The sequence below is a fragment of the Mastigoproctus giganteus genome, chromosome 6, assembly GCF_048544385.1.
Source record: "Mastigoproctus giganteus isolate SK-2022 chromosome 6, ASM4854438v1, whole genome shotgun sequence".
NCBI classification, from domain to species: Eukaryota; Metazoa; Arthropoda; class Arachnida; order Uropygi; family Thelyphonidae; genus Mastigoproctus; species Mastigoproctus giganteus.
In genome coordinates this window covers 153,100,387-153,122,042 of record NC_143580.1, presented here as the reverse complement: position 1 = coordinate 153,122,042, position 21,656 = coordinate 153,100,387, and the positions used below count along the sequence as shown (strand labels likewise).

Genomic DNA, 21,656 nt, shown 5'->3' with positions numbered 1-21,656 from the left:
ATATTGCTGCCTTTGCTTTTATCATAAGCAAGCTTGTTCCTGATTGTTGCAACATTACCTGATTTCTATTATTACCCACCCTACCAACCTGTGTTTCATTTTCAAACTTAGACAATAGCTTGATATGCCTTCATCAATATTGTTAATAAATAATAAACACGGCAATGGGTCCAGCACTGAACCATGAGAGACCACTAATAACATTAGTCCAAGAAGAGCAATGCTCATTGATAACCACTCTCTGCCTTCTGCCACTGAGCCATTCCTTTATCCAAAGCAGTAAGTTTCCACTAATGCACACTGATCCAATTGTATACAAGTTGCTGACTGCATATCAGACTAATAACTTTAAATCTTCACACACTAAGCCAACCGAGCACCTCCATAGCCAGGTGGGAAGGAGCAGCAGTGGGTAGCACACGTTTCTTGATTAGACCAGGGGTTCGAGCCCGTCACCACCAAATACGGAGGATGCGGAAAGGTCAAGGGAATGACCACCGCATATTCCCGGAGCAATATGGCCTTAGTTACTAATGCTCCTAAAAACCAAATAACAAACAACAAACTAAGCCAACCATGACCTTGTACTGAATTTTTTCCAAAAGAAGCTTAACATTTTCATAGTTTTCTTTTAAGTGTTCTGAATGGGCTACACAAATGGATGCATACTTGTTTCCATTATAAAGGAGAACTCCTTTGATGAAGAAATGTTTATTGTACATTAAAGATACAATATACGCCCGCCGCAGCCAGGAGCTGATGCTTTCCTTCAATGAGTCAACAAATCTGTACTCTGTTGGTTCATAGAAATTTCCAAAAAAGTTCATAACTAAGAAATGCTGTTGCATTATATCACTGAGCTTTCTTCATAAAAAATGGGGGATAATTCTTTTTCACAATATCTATAACATGAAAATATCTATAACATTTCGCAATATCTATAACATGGGCCAGCAAATTCTTGGATTTTGATCTTGACCCTAAAAACTCTGCAGACTCTTTGGGCAGATTTAAATCTCTCACAAAATAAACTGTTGTAGTCCAAAGTTGTGAATTTCTTTGTCACAATAATTTTTATCATCCTCTATAAACTTTCATCTGTTGTTGTGGAAGTTGATAGCTTAAATAAATTCAAGGCAGAACTAGACATACATTTGGAATGAATGGATCAGTGAAATGGGAATGTTTTTTTTTTTTTTTGGCTGATACTGTATAAGCTTGCTTTCTTGCATCATGTGCCGTGCCTCTACTAATGGTAATATCACAAATGTCAGATTCGGGGTCTGATAGCATATGTTCAAAAAAAAACTGGTAGAGGTGGTACTGGTATTCTAGCGGAAGTAATGTCCTTGTTTATATTCCAGCATGACTGGCAGGTCAGAGGAGTTAACAATAAATCATGAATGTGATCATTAATCGTATTTAGTAGGGCTTGAACAGTCTACTGAAAGAACATATGTATGCACTCTTGCCTCTAGCTGTTCGGATACATTAAGCCCATGTTGTTGGAGTACACAATGCTCTGCTTGTTCTTCGCATTATAACCTACTACATTTACAGAACAAATGTAGAAATCATTAATATGATCCTGAGGTTCCCTCCACACTATGGGAGTGGCAACTGTCACAGCTTTCATTTTACTATTTCCACAACTGAAAGCCCTCCAAATATGTACAACACATTTTATGGGTACCCAACATTTATCTTGAGTGTCTATAAAGCATACATAAAGTATACACTTTGGGGGGGGGGGGGCATATATATACTTTTTCACAAATGATTTTATATCCTGCCTTTGTTTCGCCACAACGTAGTTATTGCAAATTTAACAAAATGTATCTGGATCGTTCACACAATCACGAGTTGCCACTATTAAAGACACAGAATATGAAAATCATGTTGGAAACAGATACTACTGTCTGACCACATGAAATGTGACCATGCCTGGAAAAACGCCAGGACGATTCCATTTCAGGTATAGGTAGTGTCACCATACGACTCAGATTTAGTCTTTAATTATTTTGATAAGGAAGCACTAAATGGAGTTCCAAGCTTGCTAATTAAACAAGCAACAAAGTGTGCAAGTTCACCACAGGATTTTCAGAAACAATCATTAAAAAAATTAGGAGGGAAGGGAAAGATAACAAGAATCCCACTTTTAACTCATCAAAAAAGCTGTTCATATCTTCTGTTGACTATTTCAATTGAGAAGTTATATCCTGCCTTTTTTAAATCCTAACTATCTAAGATTTTTACATAAATGAAAAAAAAAGTTCCAACACTACCTAAATTAATTTCATTTCTGAGATGAAAAATAAATTTTATTATTAAAAGAGAATCTCTTCGAAAAATTCTTCATTAAATCAGATTTTCTTTAAAAAAATCTCAAAGCAAAAGAAAGCTTTTAATGGAAAAAACTAAATTATACTAACAAGGACAAGATATTTGTGACAAAAAATGCAATTTAGAAGAGAAAGTAAGATTATTGTTTATAATGATGAAACTTGGATCGATGGCAATTTGACATTTATTAAATGCTGGCAGAGTGAAACTGTTTGTGATGTCTATCAGGAAATGTTTCAAAACGACTTTTTTTATGTGCGGGTGGAGAAATGGGATTTATTCCTAATACAGATTTACCGTACAAAGCAAACACAACAGGAGATTATCACAGTCAGATGAATTCTGCAATTTTTGAAAAATGGGTATCAGATAAACTGTTACCCAATTTATCTGAAAAGACTGTCATAATTATAGATAATGCATCCTATCATTCCATGCAGTTAAATCTCTTAACTCATTATTCAAAAAATGGAAAATAATGGATTGGCTTTCCTGGAACAATACTGCTTTCAGTGATGATCTTAGAAAAGTTGAACTTTTAGATTTGGCAAAATGCTATTCTCAAAATAAAATATATAAATTTGATGTCTTGAATAAAAGGGAATTCTGGTTTTAAGATTGCTGATTATTAATGCAATATTAATGCCATTGAACCACTGCAATATTAATGCCATTGAACATATATGGGCAGATTTAAAAAATATATTAGAAATTTTAATATTACTGGGGATATTAATGGATAGATTGTTAGAACTAACTATTCATGGGCTAACTTCGATTGGAAAAGAAAATTGGAAAAAATATTGTGCTTATATATCAAATTTGAAGGAAGTATATTGGAGAATAGATGCCATGATGGAAGAGTTGTGTAACCCACTAATAAAACCAACTGATAACAATGATGAAGATACAAGTTATAGTTCAGATAAAACAATGATTTATGAACTTACTAGTCCTTCTGAGGATGAAATGGATGAATAGAAAATATGGAAGTCAATTTATTCATGCTGAAAAATTCAATTCTATAAACCTTAGAGCAGACTGAAGTTTTATTAAATAAGTAATAGTAACAAAATGTCTGTAATGAATCAGTAATATATTTATTCACATGAGTACAGTTTCAACAGCATTTAAAATATTAGTACTTTGAAACTAATCACCCTTTTTCAGCAAATCGAACATGCAAACTTGGTCACAAATGGAGAATCTGACTTTACCCAGTTCTTACGGGAAAAATCGCATGATGGAATGTGAGCATGCAAGGGTGGAAGGGTTTCCTTTGGTATTTCAGCAACCTTTCTCCCATTACATGCAAATCTTGGAGTAGCACGTGGAGCCGAATATCAAAAGAACAATTGGCAGTCTGACAAGCATTGTACAAATTTTCCCAACGTGGCCCAAAAACAGATGTCCATGTAGGATGGTCTGGCAGGGATTTCAGGTTTAAAGCATACTTTACAGACAACTGCTTATGTTTAAGCAATAACAGTGGTTCATTTGCTCAATAACCTGCTGGACAACGTGTTAAATAGGCTGTAGCCATGCTCCATCTCTCATCAACGACCAGCCTACAAGAGGTGAAAATAGGCTAGACCTGATTATATCTTCTGGTAAATGTCTAATTGATGTACCTCCAGAAACGTTTTTTCCATCCAATCATAGTGCAGTTGCTGTCCTATTAATGCTATCCTATATTGACTTCAATGTTAACGACAAATGCAAGAGCTAGCTTGTGACTTTGATAGCCTTTCTGGATCCGAATAAATGCTTATATGCTGCTAACTGTATCCCATGGAATTGTCTACTCACACATGACACCTTACTTGCATCTCTCTTAACCAGTTGGATCAACTCTGTTGCAGAATCTGTGGCTTCTAAACTTGTAAGGATTTCATCAAGATCGCAAGCCTGGTGGAACATGAGCCTAACTGTCCTGTTTAAATTAAAGCAAACTCTGCACAGGAAATGGAAACTGTCAAATGATACACAAGACAGAATTAACTACTCATTTGCCAGAGCAAGATTTAATAGGGCAAAATATAAAGGAATCAACTGCTACATGAAAGATACACTTGACAAGGGAAAGCTACCCTGGTGTACGCATAGGAATGACACAACAGCGAAATGACAGTGAAGCTTGGATGGAACACAACAGTAGATTCTCCAACATACATCATCAGTTACAGGTCGTGGAGGTTGAGTGGGTTCCGTTGGTTGATAATGAGCCGGAGTCTGTTATTATCACAAAAGAAGCACTGATATAGAGCATCAACTCCCTCAGCAATATCTAACAGGTCAACTATAATGAACCTCCTTACAGTAAAAACCATGATACTGAAACCTTTTCAAGCCAGAAATAAGTTGCATATAAAGGCCACCTTCAACAGTCTCAATGTACATGCCCTACTACGTCTGCCACAGCATGCATTCCAAATAAAAGGAAACCTGCTGAAGTTCCTGCAACTCCCTACTAACTTGGCGATCCATTTATTTGCATACTGTCAGATCCTCCAACAACCAGTTCATGCAGGAATTCCACATTATCCGGACTCCTCTTTACCACAATGATGATCCTGTTCTGTGAGGGCAGTGAAGATGTATACATGTATGCAGATGATATTAAGATATTGACAACCATCCAACCGGCCTTGTCCAACACTGCAGTGTGTAACCAGATCAATCATAAGATTATGGAGCTATTAATGAGATGCAACAGGGATTACCTTTATTTTTTTTGCTATAGGATGGCTTCTTTAAACAAACTCTCCTAGTCCAACGCGTTAACAATTAATTTGTAACAATGATATAATTATAAGATTAATTAAATGTCTTCCCCCCTGTCAGGACAGTAGCGGGACAACCCCATGGTATCGATATTGGACATCCAGCTCAACCTAGGGTTCCAACCACCACCCCACCTGCCAGTAAGGAAAACATCATTAAAACTAAATTAAAAATTTTAAATTAAAATTAAAACTGATATAAAAAAGCTTAACTGCATATAGAGCAATACTCTCTTCATTCCTTAAGTTGGACTAAGGCTTTCCAAAACTACCTGCTCACAGGAAGAAGAGCAAACCAGAAAAAATTGTCTGATGTAGTATTTTTTTGTTCTTCACACATGCACATAAATGACCAATCAACAGATAGTAGGAATGGTCTATGAATATTAATTGAATTTTTACATAACTTCATCTTGAGGGTTTCCGCAATAAGTAATTTATAGTAATTGTGTTGGATATTTATTATTTTTGCTTCATTAAAACCAAATACATGTTGTTCATTTATTGCATGAAATGACAGTTCCGATGCATTTGATCGACCCGCCCGAACTGAAGCTTCATGCTGTTTTGCTCAACTCTGAACCACCCCCATGGTAGAACCTACATAAACCACATTGCAGTTTTTACATGCAATGCTGTATACAAGATCATGTTGTAACTGAAAGATGGTGTTTAAAGGTCGATTTCTAAACAACGTATATAATTTATTCATAGGTTTGGCTATGATTTTCATGTCAGTACTGTTACATATTCGATTAAGTTTGTTATACCATTGCATGATATAAGGTATAGTAATAAAATGTTTTTTGTCCCTGTCAAATTTACTTACATTATGTGTTTCCCAGTTTTTATTTCTTTTTTTCCATGCTAAAGTTTTAACTTTGTTATTAAAGGTTAATGGGTAACCCCTATGTATAAATCTCTTTGTTACCTCATTTATTTCTGTCATTGATAAAATCTGGGAAGAAGAATATTTAAACGAGTTAATAAATTGATTCAGCATAAATGATTTTTTTATACAAATAGGGGTGGTAACTATGGAAATGTAAAAGCATTCCTTTATTAATGGGTTTTCTATATATACTAAAATTTTATTTATGATCTAATCTATGTATGGTAAAATTTAGGAAATTAAAGGACTGTGTTTCTGCTTCTATTTCCAATGTGAATTTCAATCTTGAATGGATATTATTAAAAACATTATTTATAGTCAAATGATCTGTAATAATCAAAATATCATCCAGGTATCTTCCATAATATGTGATCTGTGGTAAGAAAGGGTTAAGATGCAACTTCTCTAATTTATCCAAGTATAACTCAGCAATGAGTCCACTGATGTTAAGGCCCATTGGTAGACCAAAAAATCTTGAAAGAGAATATAATTGGCATTTACTAAAAATTTCATTAATTCAGAAATTATATCTTTGGGAAGTCTAGTGTTATATTAATCTTTATATTGTCATCATTTAAAAGGGTCCAAACTATGTCTAAAGCATATGGAACATTTACACTTGTATATAGTGAGGCCACATCCAAAGAATATAGCTTATTATCTATTTTAATATGAAGGTCTTGAAGAGACATGAATAATGCATCGTAACTTTTAACTTTGTATATATGTTCTCTAAATGATTTTAGAATTGGATAGATAAATATGACTAATGAAGCAAAGGCCGAATTCTTATATGACACAATCAGGCATATTGGGTATCCTGTTTTGTGTAATTTTAATATTAATATACTATTAATATTAAAATTAATATACTATTAATAAATTTAATGTGGAGCTATTAATATACTATTAATAAATTTAATATGGAGCTATTAATATACTATTAATAAATTTAATATGGAGCTATTAATATACTTAGACAAATTTGGCCTAGCCCTAAATCCACAGAAGACTGTAATGATAGTGTATGCTCTCAAAAAATCACTAAACTCAATCATCCAGAACTAAATGGGATACCTATCCCAATTGTCAGAACTCAGAGATCTGAGAATAATATTTGACACAAAACTTACGTTCGTGGACATGTTGAAATGCTTGTAAGGAGTTTAAACTAGCTACACTGGATAACCAAACAACGCCTCTTGCACGTGAAACAAACTGCAAGATATATAAGAACAACAGTGTATTCAGCCATATTGTATAGGGCTGAACAGTGGGCATCAGCCACTCCTACCCACATTAGGAGAATATATGCAACTGAATTCTGGCTACTGAAGTGAGCCAACAATAAACACATCTCCCCCATCAGTTAAGGACCACGTAGCTTGCCGAACACCTGAAAATACAGCATTTATTTCTTGCATTACATGCCACTACTACTACTGCCTGGAAACGACTGATAACTACAATCAAGATGATAATTGGAGTGATATCATCACCGTGCTTCTGGCAGCTTTGTGAATGACACATCCCGCTATCTGGCTTAAAAGGCACCAAATCCCTGAGGTGAAAGCTAATAGGCTGAAGATGGCCGATAGGTTCATACCAACCAAGGTGTTAGAATCAATCCACAGCTTGTCTTAAATTGGAATTGACCTTGAAAGGCTAATAGAAGATCTGAAGTACAGGAAACAAACCGCGATGTAGTTGGCCAGGCTACTGTCACCTAACAGTTTTGTGCATTCTGGAATAACTATGTGACTCAATGCTGGGCTCATGTGAACAAGTGTATACTATACACGTCTATAGTATACACTATAGATGTGTATACCACGTCTATAGTGTATTCATTGGTGGTGTTGTTATATTCCTTTACATTGTACATCTAATCTAATCTATGTAAATCTAATCAATATACAGTAAACCCTCACTAATTCAGATTAATTGGGGGAGAAGTGATCTGGATTAAGCATCCAGATCAGTGAAGCAAAAGATAGCTCTTAAAAAAAAAAAAAAAAAAAAACTTTGAACACAAATAAATGGAAAATTAAAGACATAAGTAGCACTGATGAAAAAAAAATATCACCATAAAGCCTTTATTTAAAAACTATAAAAAGACAATACATTTATCCATCGATAGATGGAGAAATGTATTATCTTTTTATACATTTATCAGGTGCCGTTGCTATCACACGCCAACACCACTTGATTGTTGCTGTGAATACCACTTAAATACAGCTTCTTCCAGCAACACTTCTTTTGGCTTTTTAATGTCTGTCTATTGGATACACTGCTTTTATCATTTCCCACTTCAAATTTTATAAAGGAAATGCCTTTATAGATTCTTTTTGTTTTTTTAATATCTGACAGTCTGTTGGCCAATACAAAATTCTTCAGCAATTTTTTTCCAGGAACACCATTTTCAAGTTGTTCTATCACTTTGAGCTTGTTAATGATAGTTACAGTAACGTCTTTTCTTTTTATTCCACTTTTAAATTTGTTAGAACCCATAATTATATAAAATACGTTAACTTATGTGTACATATAAAGAAGTATGCAAAAGAAACAATAACATCTGTCCTACTCAGAGTCCACAATGTAATGCTCTCTCTCTCTCTCTCTCTCTCTCTCTCTCTCTCTCTCTCTCTCCACAATCAGAGTGACTCATCTACCTTCCTAAATCCAGTATGACTTTCAAAGTATTCAACTGTGAACAGAATTTTACATACTTCGATCCGGATTAACTGTAACCGTGAGGGTTTACTGTATATGTTTTTATTCCTTCATATTGTATTATATGCAAATCCCCTGGCATATACTGCAGTGAAGGGAATTTGTCTCTCACCAATGCAACACTTAGGTATCTTGGTAGGATAAATAAAGATTTATTTATTTGTAATGGTCATATGGTGCCTGGAAGCCTAAAGCTTATGCTGCACAAGCCAAAAAAAAAATATATTAAAATAATAATAATAATAAAATTAAATAAAATAAATAATTAATAAATAATAAAATAAAAGGAAATAGACAACCTATGCTTTTCCCTCCTCCAGTAGGAACTATCCACCTGACCTTTGAATTCCCCAAACTGTCAGTCTCAACAACCCATGTAGGTTACTTATTCCAATAATTTATAACTCCTGGCTAAAATAAAGCTTCCTGTAATCCAGTCTAAACATTCCCCCTCCATGAGTTAAATTTATGGCCTCTAGTTCTAGAATCATTTATAACCTTGAAAATTTCATTCTCGATCATTTTACTTTTGCCTCCCAAAGCCTTAAACACCTCAATCTAGTCTCCTCTAAGGTGCCTAGTTTCCCAGCTGTGCAACCCACATATTCGAAATCTGAGACGTTCTTCTGCCAATTTCACCAGGCAAGTTACTCATCTCTGAACCCTTTCAAGAAGCTGAATGTCTTTTTTTAGGTGCAGTCTCTATAACTTGAACACAGTATACCAAGTGTGGTCTAACAACAGCCTTATATAATGGGATTATGACATCCTTATCTCTACTAGCAAATGTTCAAAAAATCATCAATAAGACACCATGGGCCTTCCTTGCAGTCCATCAACAATGCATGGAGAACTTCATGTCTGACCATATCGTAACATCCAAGTCCCTTTCTTCCACTACTGACTTTAGTTCAACTCCGCCAAATGTATAAGTTATTTTGGGGTTAGTTTGAGATTTGGTCCACACCCCAAGGAGAAAGCACTCCGAATTTTAAAGCCTCTCATGCACTTTGTAAGGAGTTGATGGATATGTTCGAGAAAGGTCCACTTTTTATCAAATGAGTCCCAAGAAATTTGTATCTAGCACTACTGGAACAGCATTTTGTTTGAGCCTCAATTCCGGTTCAGGATGAAGATTATGCTTACGACAAAAATGTATGCAAACAGCCTCGTGTGGTGAGAACCTGAAGCCATTAGCCAGTGCCCAGGAGATAAGGTGATCAATGACTTGTTGAAACTGTCTTTCAATAACCCTCATGTTGCATGACTGAAAAATATGCTAAGTCATCAACAGAGGGCAGTGTTTACAATTTTAAGTTGTTCTGTGATGGCAAAAAGCATAACATTTAATACTGATCCTTACAGTACTCCCTCCTCTTGGCAAAATGGGTAAGAGAGTAAGGATTCTACACAAACTTGGAAAGACCGATTGGCTAAAAAGTTTTTGTAAAAAAAAGGGGAGATACCCTCGTAAGACTGAGGCTATAGCATTTTAAGATGCCAAATCCCCAAGTTGTATCATACACTTTCTCCACAACAAAATATACAGACACAGGATGTTCTCATTTAGGAAAGCATCCCAGGTGGATGTTTCCATCTAATTAAATGGTCCAGAGTGGACTTGTTTTTTTCGGAAGGCACGTTGCATGCAGGATATAATGCACCATATAAGATGAACTCTGGTTAATGCTCATCTGGTCAGCATCTTGACTCAGCTGGTCAAAATGCTGAGGCTTTTGCAATTACTAATGACCACACACAGATTGTTCATTTACCTACCAGAATACCAGACAATCCTAACCATTCTTCATCTTTTTCTCGCAAACAACCCAGGTACGTGGCACCTTGGTAACCAGGTGGGCAGGAGCGGTAGTGTGTAGCATATGCTTCTTAATTAGACCGGGGTTCAAGCCCGTGCCCAACAAATATGGAGGATGCGGAAAGGTCAGGGAATGACCACCGCATATCCCCCGGAGCAATATGGCCTGAGTTGCTAATGCTCCTAAAAACCAAATAACAAACGACCAAGGTACACACTCAAGGTGAGTGGTCCTCAACCTCATGTCATTTGGCATTATAAGAATGCAAAATGGGATGATCCGTGAGGTTTCTTTTCTTCTTTTCCTTGGTCTGATTACTGTTTCATACCTTCTGATTCATGGTTTGCTCAGAATGTGTCAGTGAAATTATTCTTGTAAGGATGAAATGCTTTATTCCACAGTCCAACTTAAAATCTGATCCTTTATCTAAACCTTGGTTTTCTATAAATGTCCTAAGGCTGTTCAAGATAAGAATGTTACATATTGCAATTGGTTTGTATCCAAATCTCCAGGTTCATTTTCTACCTACACCAAAGACTGCAATTGTAAACCAGTTAACGAAATGCCAATGGCATCTTTATTCTTCTTCAGATGACATGCACAAGGGGGCAAACTTAAATTGAAAGAAGGTTGGATGAAGAGTAGTTGTACCCAACCAGGCTGGAGGTAGAAATTTACCTCCAGCCTGGCTGGATGCAAGAGTACATAAGTACGTGCACTTTCGTGACTGGGTTCAAGCCCATATGACTGCTAAATACATGCTGTGTCCTTGTACACACACACACACACACTCCCCCCCAGCCCTTATGAACTCTTCTGACTGTGTGGTCATCCCCAAGTATAAACAGAAATTTTAAATGACTGTTGGAATAAATTTTTTGTTTATACTGTTTAGTCAGGTAGTTTAAATAAATTTCAAGAATTCAAAGCAGCCTATTAGAAGGAATGTGCAAATAAAGTGGATAAGGATAATCAGGTTGGAACTTTGAATTATATATCACCAGAGGCAATCCAAGATACCTGTTCAGCAAGCCCTGAAGGAATAGATAGTAAAGGATCAAAGCAATCAAGGATTAAAGTAAGTGTGACAATAATTTGGTTTTCAAAATGATATTGAAACTTTTTGTAGAACTGTGAATAAGTAGTCTGGGTTTGAGTTCCTTTGTGTACTGGAGAGATTTCTGACAGTTTGAAGAAATTTAAAAGTCAACTGGATAGTCATCTATATAAAGAGGGAAGTGCATAATTTGTATTTTCTTATCTATGTTCTCTCTCTCTCTCTCTCTTTTTCTTGGGCAGTGCAGTAAAAGCCTCTGGCTTCCTTGCTCTATATGAGTAATACTACTATTTGTTCATTAATTAATTAATGAATTTTCATTTATTCTTGATATATTCAAGGCCAGAAGAGTTTGCATAGTCATTGTGACTGTACACATACTGAATTAATTTTTAATGTTAGCCAGATTTTCAGTTTCACAATTCACAGTGGGATGTGCATTTTTCATGGCAGCTAACTGCTTGAACCTACAACCTCCTTACTTGTGGTTATGCATACTAACCAATGGACTAATGCCAACCAGGGGCTCACATCTGGTGAGTATGGGCTTGGCACACCCAGGGTCCTGAGCTGGATATCATCATTCTTCTCTTTCTTGGTGATTCCTTTCTGATTCTCTCTCTCTCTCTCTCTCTCTCAGGGTAGCTCGGGAATTTTTTTTTGGCTGGTACAGCATAAGCCTCAGGCTTCCTTGCACCATATGGCTATTAATAATAATAATAATAAATAATAATAATAAAAGTTTCTTTCCTTTTTTTTTTTTTTTTTTTTTGCTATTACTGTAAGTTTGCTATCATTTTGCCAACACTAATTTAGTATTAGTAAAATGCTTTTGGCTACAATAATAGGAAATGTCAGGTTTTCGGAAGAACATAACTATATAAGCTTTATTTATTTGCATAATTTTTTTTCAATACCAATACATTGAAACCACCCTTGATGCGCATTCTCTCCAAAAGGGATAACTCCTATTTTGGACACCAAAGCTTCAGTCCTGGCCAGAAGTATTAAAAATTAAATGTTAAACAACCTCTCCACAACAGACACGGGCTAATACAGATACATTAATACGTACCCTTTTGGTATTTTTTCTCCCTAGATGGAACATGTTCAAGGTTAACTGATACACATATGCATTTCATTAGTCAATGAGCATTTGCAATGAAAGAAGGTGAAGATTAAAGTCTCTTCGATAATACTAATTAGCCTGTGATGACTGTGGATTATTCATGGAGCAAATAGTACAATATGTCATTAATATGCTCACCACTGCTGGTAAAGAATTTTTTATAAACTTATTTCGACTGTCCGATGCAGATCCACTGCTGTGTGTCACTTAGAAATGCAATAAAATTGCCAAAGTGGGAAATGCTGCTTCCAGAATTAAGAGAAAACAAAAAAAAAGTATAGTAGCAAGTCTGTATATAGGATTTAGTTTGTGATATGTTCATACAAAAAAAAATAAATTAAATAAATGATGGAGAGTGTAAACGATAATTCTGACCACTAGCCCATGATGATTTTCTGCCTTGACAAATACATGGTGTATGCAAATTTGTAGAAAACTAAAATATTATTGTGTGAATAGGACACATGATACAAATCCAAAACCTGTTCCAGATGATAGAGGATATCTTCAAGTTTTTACTTGCCAGCTAGAAAAGTGCAGTACAGTAGAGTAAGTGCACTGTACAGTAATTGCAAGATAATCACAAAACTGTAATCATGGCAGACTCAGAGAAGGCACAGTGCATACTTCTGTACTATAAGCTGCAGTCAGCCACTGTTGTTACCATTAGAACCACTAACTATCAAAAATATATGAACCTGCCATTGCTGGTCATTTTGACTTCCATGCATAAAATAGACTTTAAAATTCTGTTTCCAATATTTTAAAATAAGCATTGATATTACATTAACTGGAAACAGTACATAGTTTTTTGTTTATCGTAATACACATAAAAGTAATATTTCTGATAGCAAATATATAAACACAAAATTTTTTTTGTCTAGGAAATAAACTGAAATTTAAAAATTAATTTGCACCATTTAAACAAATGAGTTTTTTTCAACAGTTCCTGTATACCTTCTGCATACATACTTTTTCTGCACATTTCTGTAGTTTTGTTTCCCTTGCATTGCCTAATTTGGCACTGATGCCTTTTGAGAGACTTCACATGGTCACTATTGTTACTCATTTGAACTGCTGCTTTATATATTCTATTCTATATATACTTCACACAGATACAACGGATGCAAAACTGGAACTTGGGGAGTACAACGTCTACAGAAAGGATAGACAGGATAGGAAGGGGGGAGGGGTTATGCTATTAGTTAAGAAACACATAAAAACCAAGGAAGTGAAGCCAGTCGACATCGCTGGACAGTGCAGTGTTGAGTCAGTTTGGTGTGACATAAGCATTGGAAGATCAAAATTGAGAGTAGGAGTGTGCTATAGGCCTAATGACTCTGATGAGTATAATAAGAAACTGTACAGGGAAATAGTGGGCCAGTAAATCAGAGAGTCTTATAATGGGAAATTTTAATTTCCCAGATATTGACTGGAATTTGGGGGCTGGTCACTCACACACTAGCAGGGCTTTTGTGGATTTATTGGATGATTGTTTTCTACATCAGCATGTTCGGGAGGCAACTAGAGGGAGTAATACTCTTGATTTCATTATCAGCAGTGATTCTTCATGCATTAAGAATCAGCAGATAAATGAACCACTAGGTGGCAGTGATCACAGTGTGCTAAAGTGGGATTTACTCAAAGAGGTAACTACCATTAGCGGTAAAGGGAAGGGTTATTGCTTCCGTAAAGGCGACTACGGTGGACTGAGACAGTATTTAAATTCTATACAGTGGGACCAACTGATGATGTTACCAACAGCAAATTCAAAATGGGAAGCATTCAAAGAACTAATCTTGGAAGCTACTAGGCTTTACATACCAACTAAGAAATATTGTTCAAGGTTTAGGCCAAAATGGATGTCAGATGAACTAATGAGGCACATGGCAGAGAAGAAAAATGCATGGGATAGTTACAAATTAACACATGACACAGAAGCCTATGATAGACACAAGTTGATATGCAACCAAGTTACAAAGGAGGATAGGCAGGCGAAGGCAGATTACGAGAAATCCTTGGCAAGGGATGTAAAGAAAAACAGCAAAGAGTTCTTTACTTATGTAAACTCTAGAAGGAAGAGGATGAATCAGATTGGTCCACTTGATATTGATGGGTCAACTGTTGATGATCCTGCTCAGGTAGCTAACAAACTAAACGAATATTTTGCATCGACATTCACACATGAGGAGTTATTCAGCGAGGGGAATTCCAGAGGTATATTCAACTCTAGCAGTAAGCTACAGAATCTTGAAATAACTGGGAGTAAAGTGGAGGAGAAACTGTTGAAGATAAACACAAGAAAGGCACCCGGGGTGAATGGGATCTATCCAGTTATATTAAAGGAGGCAGCAAAGGAAGTAAGCAAACCCTTAGCCATAATTATGAGAGCTTCCTTGGACTCAGGGGAGGTACCCATAGACTGGAAATGTGCAAATGTGACCCCAATTCACAAAGGAGGATCAAAGGCTGACACAAGTAATTATAGACCTGTGAGCTTAACTTCTGTTCCAGGAAAATTAATGGAGGCACTGGTTAAAGAAGCACTGCAGGATCGTTTAGACAAGACTTCAGTTATAGCTCGGACACAGCATGGTTTTGTTAAGGGGAAGTCTTGCCTGACCAATTTGATTGGATACTATGATGCAGTCACAAAAGAACTGGATGCAGGGAATAGCTTTGATATTATATACTTGGATCTTAGAAAGGCTTTTGATACTGTTGCACATGGAAGACTGCTACACAAATTGGAGCAGTGTGACATTGGAGGCAAATTGCTGCTATGGATAAAGGGGTGGTTGAGGGGGAGAAAACAGAGAGTGGTAATCAATGGACACTGCTCATCGTGGACTAATGTTATTAGTGGAGTCCCTCAGGGCTCAGTGTTGGGTGCATTATTGTTTTCTGTATTTATAAATGATATTGATGATGGTATATCAAGCTTAATGTCCAAGTTTGCAGACAATACAAAGGTTGGCAGGGTTGTCAAGGCCACTACTGACACTATGCTGCTGCAACAGGATCTGGAAAGGTTGAGCAGATGGGCTGAGAGGTGGCAAATGAAGTTTAACATCGACAAATGTAAAGTACTACACATGGGAAACAGCAACCCCAGAGCAACGTATCAACTCTGTGGTACTACACTGACAGTGGTAGAGAATGAAAGGGACTTGGGGGTGGTTGTGCAGGCAGATATGAAGTTCTCTGAGCAATGCAGACGGGCTGCAAGAGTAGCTCATGGAGTATTGTCAATGATATACAGGAATTTTTCCAGCAGGGATAAGGAGGTGATTATTCCCTTGTATAAGGCAATGGTCAGGCCACACCTAGAGTACTGTATACAGGTCTGGAGGCCTCATTTCAAGAAGGATGTAGAGCTGCTGGAACGAGTACAGAGAAGGGCAACAAGATTAGTGAATGGAACAAAGGGGTGCTCTTACGAAGAAAGGCTTAAGTTTTGCAAATTACGGTGTCTGGAGACTAGGCACCAGCGAGGTGATCTGATAGAGGTGTATAAAGCCTTGAATGGTTTGAGCATGCTCAATGCTGATGGGATTCTTCCTCTAGCTCAGAAAAATCACCTGAGAGGGCATAAATTCAAATTGAGGAAAGACAGATGTAGGATAGACGTGCGGAAATTTGCCTTTAGCCAGCGGGTGGTTGGTTGGTGGAACAGACTTCCATCCCTTGTAGTGGAGGTTGATAGCCTAAATAAGTTTAAGGCTCAGCTGGACAGGTATTTTGAACGAACAGAGGGGTAACAGAGGGGTGAAGTGGATGTGGGTTTTTTTTTTTTTTTTTTTGGCTGATGCTGCATAAGCTTGCTTTCTTGCATCAAATGCCTCTACTAATGCTAATGCTAATACTTTTCTAAGTTCTTCATCAGCTAGATTCAATATAAAATCTCCTCTTCATAACTTTCCCTGTTTATTAATAATCCAAGCACTGATTACTATAAGATCTAATATATTATAAAAGATAAAAGATTTTTTTCAGCATGGTCATTGCTTACTAACAGGAGAGACTGCTTCTACAGAGATGGGATACACTTAAATAGAAAGGGTGCAAGAATATTTATTGATGCTATCGATGCAATGTTAGGTGGATCGGAAAACTGCTAGCTTGGGGGGATTCACAGACTAAAAGTTTAACAGCAGCCGCAGGCAGAGGCAAAAGCGATTCTTGCACTACTTCTATTGTAATGAGCAGCAGCCTAAAGAGCAGGTTGCTGAGGATTTCAAGAACTGCTGGAAGTCATCATGGAACAGGTAAATACAGGGGCTGTGTTTGTGTAACTAAGAGCAAGAACAGATGTATGTATACTTGCATGTACACCAATGTAAGAAGTACAGTAAATAAATTTGATGAATTTTAAGTGATCAAGATATCAAAGGCAGATACTGTTGGGATATCAGAGACATGGTGTCACACAGATATAAGCAGTGCAGATTTGGAATTTGGGGAGTACAACATGTACAGAAAAGATAAACAGAATAGGTGGGAGAGAGGCATTATGCTGTTAGTTATGAAACACAAAATCTAAGGGAGTGCATCCAGTTGAAATGGGTGGCCAGTGCAATGTTGAGTCAGTTTGGTGTGACATAAGCACTGGGAAAAGAAAAATGAATGGAGTGTGTTATAGGCCTAATGACTCTGATGAGTACAATGAACAACTGTGCAGAGAAATAGACTGGGCCAGTAAATCAGAATGTCTTGTAATGGGGGATTTTTAACTTTCCAGATATTGACTGGAACTTGTGGGTTGGTCACTCACACACTAGCAAGACTTGTGGATTTATTGGATGATTGTTTTCTACAGCAACATGTTTGATGGACAACCAGAGGGACAATTATCAGCAGTGATTATTCATGTATTAAGAATTTGCAGATAAAGGAACCACTAGGTGACAGTGATCACAGTGTACTGATGTGGGATTTACTTAAAGATGTAACTACCATCAAGGATAAAGGTAAGGGTTTTTGTTTTCATGAAGGTGACTACTTTGGTCTCAGACAGTTTTTAAATTCTATACAGTGGGATCAACTGATGATGTTAAAAACAGCAAATTGTAAATGGGAAGCCTTCAAAGAATTAATCTTGGAAGCTACTAGGCTTTTCATACCAACTAAGAAATATTGTTCAAGATTTAGACCTAAATGGATGTCAGATGAACTAATGAGGCTCATGGCAGAGAATAAAAATGTGTGGGATGCATATAAATTATCAGGTGACACAAAAACCTATGGCAGATATAAGCAAATCCATAATCAAGTCACAAAGGAGGTTAGGCAAGCGAAGGCTGATTATGAGAAATCCGTGGCAAAGGATGCAAAGAAAAACAATAAAGACTTCTTTACTTATTTAAACTCGTTTACTTATTAAAATTTACTTATTAAAGTAAGAAGAGGATGAATCAGATTAGTTCACTTGTTGGTGGTTCGACTGCTGATGATCCTGCTCACATAGCTGACAAACTAAATGAGTATTTTGCATCTATATTCACACATGAGGAATTCTGTAAGGGAGGGGAGGACAGAAGTTTACTCTAACAGGGAGCTAAATGATTTTGTAATAATGGAGAGCAAAGTGGAGGAGAAATTGAAGTTAAACATAAAAAAGGCACCTGGGACAGATGGAATCGAGGAAGTTAGCAAACCCTTAGCCATAATTATGAGAGCATCCTTAGATTCAGAGGAGGTCCCCATTGACTAGAGATGTGCAAATATATCCCCAATTCATAAATTGGTTTCAACACAAATAATTATAGACCTGTTCGTGTAACTTCTGTTCCAGGGAAAATAATGGAGTGACTAGTTAAAGAAGTAATGCAGGATCACCTAGACAAGACTGCAGTAATAGTTCAGACACAGCATGGGTTTGTTAAAAAGAAGCCTTGTCTGATCAATTTGATTGGATACTATGATGTTGTCACTAAGGAACTGGATGCAAAAAATAATTCTGATATCATATGCTTGGATTTCAGGAAAGCTTTTGATATTGTTGCACATGGAAGACTGCTTTATAAATTGGAGTGGTATGGCATTAAGGTCAAGTTGCTGCAAGGCATAAAGGGATAGTTGGGTGGCAGACAGCAGAGAGTGGTAATAAACAGACACTGATCTATGTGGACTAATGTTATTAGTGGAGTCCCGCAGGGTTCGGTGCTGGGCCCATTGTTGTTTTGTGTATTTATCAATGATATTGATGAAGATATATCAGGCTTAATTTCCAAGTTTGCAGATGATACAAAGGTTGGCAGGGTTATTAATAACAGTAAAGCTAGTATGCAACAGGACCTAGGAAAGTTCAGCCGATGAGCTGAGAAGTGGCAACTGAAGTTTAACATTGACAAATGCAAAGTACTGCATAGCAGTACTTTGGTTAGCAGTAACCCAAGAGTAACATACCAAGTGTGTGGTACTACCCTCAGGGCAGTGGAGAAATTCTTGTATATCTTGCCAATGATATACAGGAATTTTGCTAACAGGGATAGGGAGGTGATTAACTCATGTATAAGGCAATGGTCAGGCCACATCTTGAGTACTGCATACAAGTCTGGAGGCCTCATTTTAGGAAGGACGTAGAGCTGCTGGAACTAGTACAGAGAAGTGCAACAAGGTTGGCAAGGAGAAAAAACAGTTGCCCTTAGCAATTAAGGCTTAAGTTCTGCAAATTGAATCGTCTAGAGACTAGGCACCTGCGAGGTGTTCTGAGGTGTACAAGGCCTTGAATGGTTTGAGCAATCTCAATGCTGATGGGATTCTTCCTCTTGCTCAGATTACGCACTTGAGGGGGCATAAATTCAAATTGGGGAAAGACAGTTCTAGAACAGATGTGTAGAAATTTGCCTTTAACCAGCAGGTGGTTATTGCTGGAACAAATTTCCATCTGTTGTTGTGGAAGTTGATAGCTTAAATAAATTCAAGAAAGAACTGGACAAACTTTTGGGGCAAATGAATGGGTGAAATAGAACAGGTTTTTTTTTTTTTTTTGGCTGATGCTGTATAAGCTTGCATCATATCCCTCTACTGATGTTAAAAAGTAATGATATAACCACTATGCACCTTATTTTGTTGTTGTTTGGTTTTTAGGGCATTAGCAACTAAGGCCATATTGCTCCGAGGATATGCGGTGGTCATTCCCTGACCTTTCCGCATCCTCCGTATTTGGTGGGCACGGGCTCGAACCCCGGTCTAATCAAGAAGCGTGCGCCACGCACTGCAGCTCCTGCACACCTGGCTACGGAGGCGCCATGTACCTTATAAGAGAAATGAATAAAAGGCTGTTTTTCATATCATACGTCACGAATTATGAATACAGTCAAATGAAAGGTGTTATTACTATCAAATGAAATGTTAGTGTTGTTAATATTTATATAGCACTTCAGCACTGGGGTCATACTGCCCTGAGTGATAAGTCTATAAAGGTGTGGGTGTTCTGGAATTGACTTGCACATTGGGTATGCTGAAAAGCATAAGATAATCAAGACGTTTTAAGAAATGTACTAAAGAAATTACATTTTCATAAAATCTTATGAAGGGGAGAATGAGGTAGTTACATACCCTATCGTTAGTTGATTTCGTATCTCCATCTAGAACTTCCTCATCCATAAAAAACTGAGCTGCGGTACTACGACGTATATCTCCAGTGGTGTGTCTTTTAGACATGATTCTGAATTTAGGTTCATTCACAAAAACCGTAACATCGGAATATAGCTGATATGCGATTTATAAATTTCTGTACTGACTCCCAACCACCTTGCTGTAACGTTTATAGTTGGCTTTCCAGCATTATTCCCCTATCTGATAGCAACACAGTTCGTTTTTAATAAATATACATATTCTTCTGTATCACAGCACAAAAATATAAATAAATGAAAAAAATCATAAAAAAAAAAAAATACACACAAATGATATATTCAACGACTCATCAAAAAGGCAACTATATACACAACATACGCTGTTAGAGCAACAAGTGGCCACCTATAGGCAAAATGATGAAGGAAGCAAGCTTATACAGCATCTGCCAAAAAAAGAAGAAAAAAAAAATAGGTAACTCAAGAATATTATTCTTTAGATACAAATAAATAAATATTTATTTATTTCATCGACCCTTGATTGCAAAGATCTCATAAGAGTTCGTTGATGGAAGAGGCCAACAGTCGCTGTGAATAATTATAAGCAGTAGCTGCAAAGTGGCCGTCGTATCCACCAGCAAAGTGGATACGACGGTCATTTTTCTAGAAGGTGTGATTTATGTCAAGATGCAGAAATCTGGAAACGGATGAGGTTAGCAATTTCAGTTGCCTCTTGAAGTGTCCAGTGGTGTCAAATATCTCCAGATTTGCTTTGTTTATTGATCTTGCAGTCCTGTTATAGAAGATGTAGTATCCATAATTTGTTCTTAGATAGTATGGTTTCTTAAAGCTCTTGTCAGTGCGTTAAAATTTATTCGTGAGACGAGATAAGGACAATTCAGGGTATTATTTAACAGCTGGTTCGGAAGGAGCAAGTCGACTTTATCTCTTCTTTCTTCCAGCGTTTCAAGTCCAAAGAATGCACACCACTCTTCGTAGGATTTCTCATTGTATTCCAGGCCACTTTTAAAGCAAACATACTGTATTGCTCTTTTTCGAATATTTTCAATTTCTAATTTTTGCTAAGCTGCATGTGGAGACCAGACCTGTGAGACAAATTCTACTGCTCGCCTAACATAGATTTTGTAGGGAAAGATGAAAAGTGCCAAGTGATTGAAATATCGGTCAATTCTTTTCAGGAAACCTAGTTTTTTGTTAGCTGCCTTTACAATATTTGAAACGTGGACATCAAAGGAAAATGATTCTTTAATAAAGATACCTAATTTTTGGGTGTACTAACATTTTTGATTGCCTTGTTGTTG

The 21,656-nt window shown here is 36.8% G+C and overlaps 1 protein-coding gene across 1 annotated transcript in view; it reads right to left on the bottom strand.

Annotated features, from left to right (window-relative positions):
• Sym (symplekin scaffold protein) overlaps window positions 1–20,667 on the bottom strand; it is a 662,620-nt gene extending 641,953 nt beyond the window's left edge. The window contains exon 1 of the mRNA XM_090376545.1: window positions 20,321–20,667. Within this exon, the coding sequence (XP_090232671.1) occupies window positions 20,321–20,425 (105 nt within the window). The 5' untranslated portion in view covers window positions 20,426–20,667. The remainder of the gene's footprint in view (window positions 1–20,320) is intronic.
• Between the last annotated feature and the right edge of the window lie 989 nt (window positions 20,668–21,656).